This window comes from Athalia rosae, chromosome 2 (assembly GCF_917208135.1).
Source record: "Athalia rosae chromosome 2, iyAthRosa1.1, whole genome shotgun sequence".
NCBI lineage: Eukaryota > Metazoa > Arthropoda > Insecta > Hymenoptera > Athaliidae > Athalia > Athalia rosae.
This window is the reverse complement of record NC_064027.1, coordinates 13,373,029-13,381,577: the sequence shown is the minus strand read 5'-3', so window position 1 is coordinate 13,381,577 and position 8,549 is coordinate 13,373,029. Positions and strand designations below refer to the sequence as shown.

The following is an 8,549-nucleotide window of genomic DNA, read 5'->3' as shown; positions in this document are numbered from 1 at the left end:
TATGTATATATACCTATATCGCCTATTTATCGGAAATACAACTATACATATAAGATTTCCAACGTCCATTCACTTTTTCATCACAATAATTTTCGTTTCGGTTGCATCTGCAGCAATCCACATATCAATATGTATATATTTTACTTCTTTGAATTCTGTTAATATTATTGTTACTGTTATTACCATTATTATTACCTTTATGTTTATTGTTATTGTTATTATTATTATCATTAGATTAGTGTTATTATTAATATTATTATTTATGTTTGTTGTTTTTTTTGTTGTTATGATTATTATTTCTTTTTTAAATCAATGGCTGTAGCTGTAATTTCATTCGGTTCTTTCTCCATTCTTTCTGGTGGGTTGATTCTTTCTCTCGTTTCTTACTCCCTCTCTTTCTCGCAATCTCTCTTCTTTCTTTATCTTTTTTAACTGTAGCAGCAAGTGTAGGTTATAAGAATTGTTGAAATATGTAATACTCTCTATGATGTTCATTGTATATATGTATGTTTTATATATATACATATATCTGTGTATATAGAAACTGACGGTACTAAAGTTACTAAAAATTTACTTACGCATGTATTTCGTAACGTTTTATTGTTTATATCTTAGATCGTACCTTCGTCATTAGAATAACGTTAATACATTTATTTATATAAATATATATATACATACATATATACTACTATATGGGTGTAGCAATCGTACGATTAATATGATTCATATATTTCAATTATACATAATAATTATATTTCTTTCTGTTCTGTTGTGCCTCTTTTTCCTCGCCGCTATTTTCAGTTGTTCCTCTCATAAATCAATTTGTTATCGTCCATTTATGTGTACATTATGATATATGCATTTTCTATGTGTCTTATTTTATATAATTCATTATTATTTATTTAGTTATAATAATATATATATACTCATATATATATATATACGCTAAATTCACTTAATTAAATTCATTATAATATTCATTTTAATTATTGAATTTAAAAAAATTATCGTCATTCGATTGACGATTCACAACGATTCACAACGATTCACGACGACTTTTATACCCACACACTTCTCTAGCATAACATACGTGCAGTTCCTTTTTTTTTCTGTTTACTACTTTTCAATTTTTTTTTTTTTTTTTTCAATATCATATTATTTCATTTTTCGTTCCGCCGCATGCTAAATATAACGCTACTTCCTTTCCAGGTAAAAAATTACAAAAGAAAAGTCTGTCATTATCCCCATGTGCCTCTTTCAATTCATGTAATTTATTTGTTCGTTTTTTTTTTTTTTAATTTTTTTTCCAAATCATTCTTTCCTACAAGATTTATTTATAGTTTTAGTTAATTTGAATATTTGTTCATTCTTTTTCTCTTCTGCTTCTCCTTTTCATTTTTTGGTGCATTTTTTAGATCAATTTCATCTTGGCTTTTGAGATTTAATCGATTCGTCGTTTTTTTCCTTTTCTCTTTCTTCCCCTTTCCATTAGATTCCTAACAAATCACTCTCTGCGCATTTTCTTTTTCTCTCATTGTTTTTTCGCCACCCCAAATCGTCTTTCTTCGCTTCTTTTCATTTCTATTCTATGTTTCTCCTCTTAGCTGACTTTTTTGTTTCATTTTTTTTTTTTTCTCCCCCATTTGAGAAGCGAGCGCACCTAGTCGTCGCTAAAATCAGCAGCGGCTTGTAAATCCAATATTTATCGGATGATCGTCTAATATTTGATGAACCGTTTGCATGAGATTTGATTTTTCTTTTTTACAAGCGAGACCTTTATACATATATTTTGGTGGCTTACGTGCGCCCCGCATGCGGGATAAAGGTAAGGTAACGTCATCATAGATTCCGGGAACGAGAAGGGCCCGATCTTTCGCTTTGTTCTTTTTCATTCAACCCTGGAATCTTTGGAACCTTGCGAAACCTTGATACCTTGAAACTTTTAACACCCTGGGACGCAACCGCAGGATCAAAGCTCAGGGACCGCAGAATATAATCTGACGGTTGTCGGTTGGCATGGACGGAGGCGGCCAAATGGTGCCCCTTCTTGATTCCCCTGGCCAATTTCACCAGCAAAATACCGACAGCTCACTACCGTGTTCACCGCTGTGTCTCCACGCCGTTACCGCTCTCGCCTTCAACTGAAACGCAACGAAAAAAAATACACCTGTTATCTAGTTTGTTTTTTTTTATTGTTTCAAACAACTTTAACGATATATATTGGAGCTTGATGAAATAACAATCAATGTTTGGTTTCTCATTTTGGGGCCACTTCTTACGAGCATAGGGTACATGTGGGGGGTGTGACGCTACTATAACGGAGGGTTGAAGAGTAGAAGGGAGAAAAACGTAAGACGAGCCAACGAAGCTTGTGCAGTTGAAAGCTGCTTCTGCCGCTGGATTACAAAGCCCCGAGAAACACGATCCTGCTAAAAGCCCATCGCGCTGCGTTCAACCCCACGTGCTTTACTCGCCTTTACCATTAGCATATCGCCAACGACGGTTTCATGTTATGCATGTAATGCAACTGAAGACCGATATCACATAGAAACGTACGTAGAGTCTCTTTCGTTAGCCTTTCCCTCTGGATATAAATCCGGAAATTGAAGATGGACTAATTTTAATTTTAGCGTGTATCGGCGATCGTTGAAAAAAGTGGCGTGAAATTTCAATTTAGCCAGCTTGCGATTGATATAGGGTAGATTTGGATATCCGGGAGGGCGCGAACGTCTCGAATATAATAACGTTAGCGATTCGGTAATAATATGAATAATGAATTCAGTTCCCCCTATTATATGGTACAAGCTAAAATAGTTGGATGATGGCAGTAGACTGGAGAGAATAGTTGGACATCGTATATAGTTATATGAAATGCGGTGGGTGAATCGTGAATGTGGATATAGCCTTTGGAGGAGTTTAGTGCACCGCCTTAGGGCAGTCTGCAACTTGGTTGGCCAACAATAATAGGAAAACTTAAAATTAATGTAATTGCGAGTTAATTGGATTTGTTCGTTAAACAAACCATTCTGACGTGACTAAGTCAGCTCGCGGATGGTATGGAGCTTTTAGACATACATTTACAAATACCTGGTTTGCTGCAAATTTCTGAGATGATAACGTACAATTATTCCTGCATCTGAAGCCTGTACGGTACACGACAGATACGTAAACAGGTTGAATCTGAATCGTCTCCCGAGTACGAACGAATCACACAAATCATTTACCGACGCCGTAGACGATAAAAAATTCGACAGCTTTTTTGCTCCAAACCCACGTTTTGAGCGCTTTGTGCGTTGATTTGTTAACGATTCGGCGTATTCGATCCATTTTGAAATGAACGATGTAACGCGCGTGAAATGCTATAATGATTTAAAAATATGCGATAATATGATCTCCGAATTTTTACACACCACTTGATACGGCTGTTTTCGCCAATTACAAAATAATACGCCAGGGGTTATCGAGCCAATTGTAATACGTGGGTATTATTAAATGGGAATTGTTCAGCCGTTGTCGCAAAGGTTTTCATTTTCGATTGTTTTAAAATCGAATTTTTATCAGAGAGTCTAGTTTTTTTTCTCTTTGTTATTTGCTTTTTATGAATGTGTAAAATCCGTTTCTCTGTGTACGAGTTAACATACATGCCGCGTATATACCTGTAATATCGGTTGTACGTGGACGAACCAGACCGATAATTGGCGATTGAGTTTTATGACCCGAGTATTTCCCCGTTCATTAGCGCTTAATTGATACACCACTCAGAGAATCCCCGTACCAAGGGAACAGATCTCTGGTGTGTTTTCCCCCATTTTTTATTTATCGCAAACTTTTTTTCTTCTCTTTTATTTATTCATTTGATTATTTGCTTTATTTGCTACTTGCGTTCGTCGCTACGATATACGTGTACGAATATTCGTTGCGTACAAGTTCGGCAGAGTGCGAATTCCGCGTCATACGGACAATGCAGAGAAAATTGATCCTCGCTATTAGACGTCGGCGTAGGTTACGGTAAAGCAAAGCCATGTAGAGATAACGTAATAAAAGAAGATCGTTAACCTCTGACCCGCATCACGTTTTTGAAAATAATTATCACAAAAAGGTTCAATAGAAATTGGAATGGATTAAAAATTACATGAATAGAAGGGGCTTACGAAATCCTTTTCAATTGATCAAAAAATTATCTCGTAATCCCGTCGAGCCCTTTTTCCCTAAATATGAAAAAATGAAAGATAAAAAGGAAATTACTAAAATCTTTCAATTATTTTTTTTCTTCTCTTCTACCGGCGCTGAGCTAAAATATTCGTTACGAAAATGAGATACAGTTTCATTAGATGTGTGATTTAATGAATCGACCCAACAGTTCACACTTTTTGACTCCATCGAACGGGAAACCCCGCGCTTTCTTTTCGACGTTTCGTTTTCAAAACGTACGACACGATGTCATACCGATAGAAAAAAAAAAAAACAAGTCACGTGTTTTGCAACAGCCTCGTCGTAGACTGCACCGGTGCAGCAGCAGCGCACAAGCAGTTTGCCTTCAATGCCGAAGCTATAGCGAACCTCTTGGGATGCTCGTTAGCGCGAGCGTAAAAAAAAAAAGAAAAAAAAAAAACGCAAAAGAGCGACGAGAGGGGCGAGAGGAAGAGGGATGGGCAAAAAGGGTGGAAAACCGTCTGTGGTGATCGTATGTATACGCAACGAGGTATCTCAAAATCTAACGCGATTCAACCGTAACTAAATCAGTCGAAATAAGGCGGAAATCACGAGAGGCAACCCTCGCAAACCATCCCTACCTCCGTTCCCCGGGGAAAACTTTTATCCCCAACGAGAAATGAAATATTAGACATTGACATTTTTTGTTTTGAAATAATTCGTGAGGTCATTGATTTGTTAAGTGCGAAATCGGTGTAGGTGTGCAGCGACATAGTTGACCTTGCTGCAGTTGGATTGATTCGGAAAAATTAAAGTGCTTAGCGATGTTTTTTTTTTTGCACTTGTGCTTTTCTGGGATACACAATAGTATACGAGATTCGCGTTGCGAAGAAAAGTATTCTCCACACAGTAGCGTAAGAAAACTGACAGACGATTTTAATAGAATTCGTAGACTCTGAATTCATGTATTCTTTTACAGAGTTTCAGAGGTACGTTTTAGATTCGAGATGAACCAGACGGAGGAAAATTCATCCAAGGGAAAGTAAAACTCTACAGACATACGTACGAACGGAATACGGGAAATGAATAAAAAATACGAAGAAACTCGGAACGAACACAAGATTGATTTTGAGAGCACTCTGCGGGATATTGGAATCGAATCTGATTCTGTCCAGTGAGTCGATCTTCGCTAAGAAAAACAGCGTCGCAATTATCGTCGTACGTAATTCACTTTATACATGGGGAATTCCAGATGAAATCGATAAACCAAAAACACTGAACTATTTGAATTTTTTCAACGATTTTTCATGAATTTGTTCTTGGTTAAAAATACTCCCCGATTTTCGAAATTTTTTTTTGCGCAGATGGTCGCTGTTTTTGGTTCATCGAATTGACGTAGATTTTCCCAAATGTGATAAATGTATTATCATGGTTCGTATCAATTAAAATCGGTCGTATGTTTTTCCACGTATCACAAGTTCTTGCTTCCTTGTTATTATTGTATTTTCCCTCTCGTTTATATGTAGAAATTATGTGAATGATAAAAAGCCAGAACACAGTTGTTCAGTTGGTTTATAAGGTGTCGTAAGGCATAAGAATATGTAAAAGAAAAAATGAGAAATAGCCGTGTGATGTAGATATCAAGGGTGGAAGGTATACGTATAGCTATTATACAAGGCTAAAATACCTTCGGCTCGTACGTATGGCATACAATGTATTGTAAAATGGGCTGACAGGTTCTGGACGGGAAGAGGAGACATAGACCACAAAGGAAGTGGAGATGAAAGGTACGCTTCTCAGGATACAGAACTCAAGACTCGAGAACTCGGGACCAGTACTCAGGATAATATAGAAGAAGAATGGGAAAATTTAAGTTGTACAGCCTTGACTCGCCCATAGGTAGGCTGGTTACTCCACGTGCACGCGATGCCGTCGCGTAACGTAGCGCGGGAAGAGGGTTCGAATTCTTGACAGATGAAAGCGCAACGAGGGGTTCGGGTTTCCGGGTTTTCCACGGATTCAGAGGGGCTGGTGCGGCTATTGGTTTCCTTACGTACGCTCCCAGAAATCACCAGCGGCACGAGATCGGGGACATCGTCTTGGCATCATCCTCCGCAAAGTAGAAACTTTACGGTCCTTCGCTCCACCGAGGTATTAATTCGATCAAAGTTGACGTCGCGACGCCTGGCATCGTCGGCGAGATGGTGCACGATAACATGTAACTGTAGATTTCATGGAGACGTTCGCGGTGAAGCTCGGCGACTACGGTTGTTAAGGTTATCCCAGCGACCCCCGCCGTCTCTAATTTCTTCACGATCGTGTGGCGTCTGTGTGAACGTAATCGCACACTGCAAATTTCGCCGAGGTAAAACAATGGATCGGTCTGTTAGCTGAGAATACTCTTTGAAGTGCGGTACCCGGAGCTCGTCGACCAGAATTATGAAGAAATTACGTTGAAATGAATGAAATATTCATTCGTCTGAGGTCCTCAATCAGCTATCACCGACCCATCTTGTAATACACGCAAACACGACACGGTGATAAAGTTGGTTTGTACGCAAGTGAGAGATGACGTTGACGGAAGAAGTACCCGTACGTCTGTCGATATAGCTAAAGGAAACCCTCTTCGACTTTCTTATACTATAGCGAATAAAAAAATTGCACGCGAACCTGTGCGAAGTGCGAGGTAGTCTATACCGTGGAGAAATGAGGCTGTATTACGAACATCTCGTTTCTCTGCGTGTCATCTAATTATACATGACAACGTATCACTATTATATAATCCATCAATCTACTCTCCATTCACTGTATACAAAATAGAGGTCGGTTCAACCCGCGCTACCCTTTACACGAGTAATACATGTTATAGGTATAATACCGAGAATTCAATTGGAACCCGGCCGTTCGTTCGTGCGGACTTTGCGTTACGTGTTATGTTCGTACTGCGTGATTTGAGGGCACGGAATTACTTGTGTATTCACAGATTACGGTTACGTTTATAGTTGTATGATGTAGAATGAATGCACATGTATAGGGGAACGCGGGGCAAAATGGGGTAGATACCTAAAAAATTTCGTTAAAATTTGTTTCAAATGATCGAGAAGGACCATAAACATAATTTTAGATTGAAAATTTTTCCTATTTTTTCCCCATAGATTCCTCAAGTACACCATACCGCCCCGCGTTCCTCCACACATCAAATACACGGATTGATGTATTGATTTACATGTGGGTAGATGGCCGGTATTGGTTCAATGACATATCTATATCTGTACCTATATACAGATGTGTGCGTATCCCAATAAAGTGACGAAATTCATGGATAGATGGGCACGCGGTAAGAGCTAATATTAGCTAGCTGGTGTACCACGCGATCAATGGCTGGTTGGTTTCATGGATGGATAGGTGGCGGTGTACCTGTAAGCCACGGGAATTGTTGAGAGGTAAAAGATGATTAGCCTGTAACGAGGTGTAATCACCTTCTGACGATGACGAGCGCGACTTGCCGACTGGTAAACAGGCTTTTCTTACCCCTACATCCAAACACGTGCTGACTACATTGATTTTCACGTATCAGAGTTAAGGTTTTGGAAGTGCGGACACGGGTTGAAAATATCCAAAATAAACGATACGACTCCAATCGAGATATCGACAGTTGAGATAATATTTAAGGAGAAAGTATTTCGAAGGAGTCGCGAATTAATTGAACGTTATATTGTAAGGTATATATTGATACAATCGATTTGAACTAGAAGTGCAACTTTTTTTCTTCTTTGTATTTTTGTTTCTATCTCTTTTACTCCATGTCCGCGGGGCGCCACCTTATAGGTATACACGCTAGCGTTGTACCTGGTTGGGTAACCGAAGTGTCTGGACCAATCCGAAAATAATTATCGATTTTCTCCTTTATTCGAGTCCCTTCGCCGGTTCATCCCTCAAAGCCAAAGGTCGAAAAACCCAACCCAACCTGGCTCTCACCTTGCTAAGCCAAACCTCTCCGCCTCGCAATCCCAATCTCTGTCTTTCCTTCTATTGGAAAACTGATCCTTCCTCTTTGCTTCTCTTCTCCGTATCCAGGACCTCCCTTTTTCTATCCATCTTTTTTCTCTCTCCCTCTAGCTATGCTTTTCTTGCTCCTGGTCCCGGTCTCGGCCCCATGTTTCTCTTCCGTTCATCTCGATGTCGATATTTCTTCTCGTCTGCACAGGTCCCCCAGCCTGTGAAGTGTCTCAACGGAGAGTCAATGGTTCGCGGCAGTTTTAATTAACGCACGCAAATTATATACAAGATGTTTAAAGATAATTGCACGCCTCCTCCGCCCCCCCCTCGCCTCTCAATTACCACCAAGTTCACGTAATTTTCACAAGATACGCGAATAATAATCAGATGAAGATAAA

General features: G+C 39.0%; 1 protein-coding gene across 2 annotated transcripts in view; it reads right to left on the bottom strand.

The window, feature by feature from the left end:
* Positions 1–212: 212 nt before the first annotated feature.
* Positions 213–8,549, bottom strand: part of LOC105684858 — a 78,070-nt gene continuing 69,733 nt past the window's right edge. For both annotated transcript variants that reach the window (XM_048651111.1, XM_048651110.1), the window contains one exon: positions 213–2,141. In XM_048651111.1, coding sequence (XP_048507068.1) covers positions 2,067–2,141 — 75 coding nt within the window. In that variant the 3' untranslated portion in view covers positions 213–2,066. The remainder of the gene's footprint in view (positions 2,142–8,549) is intronic.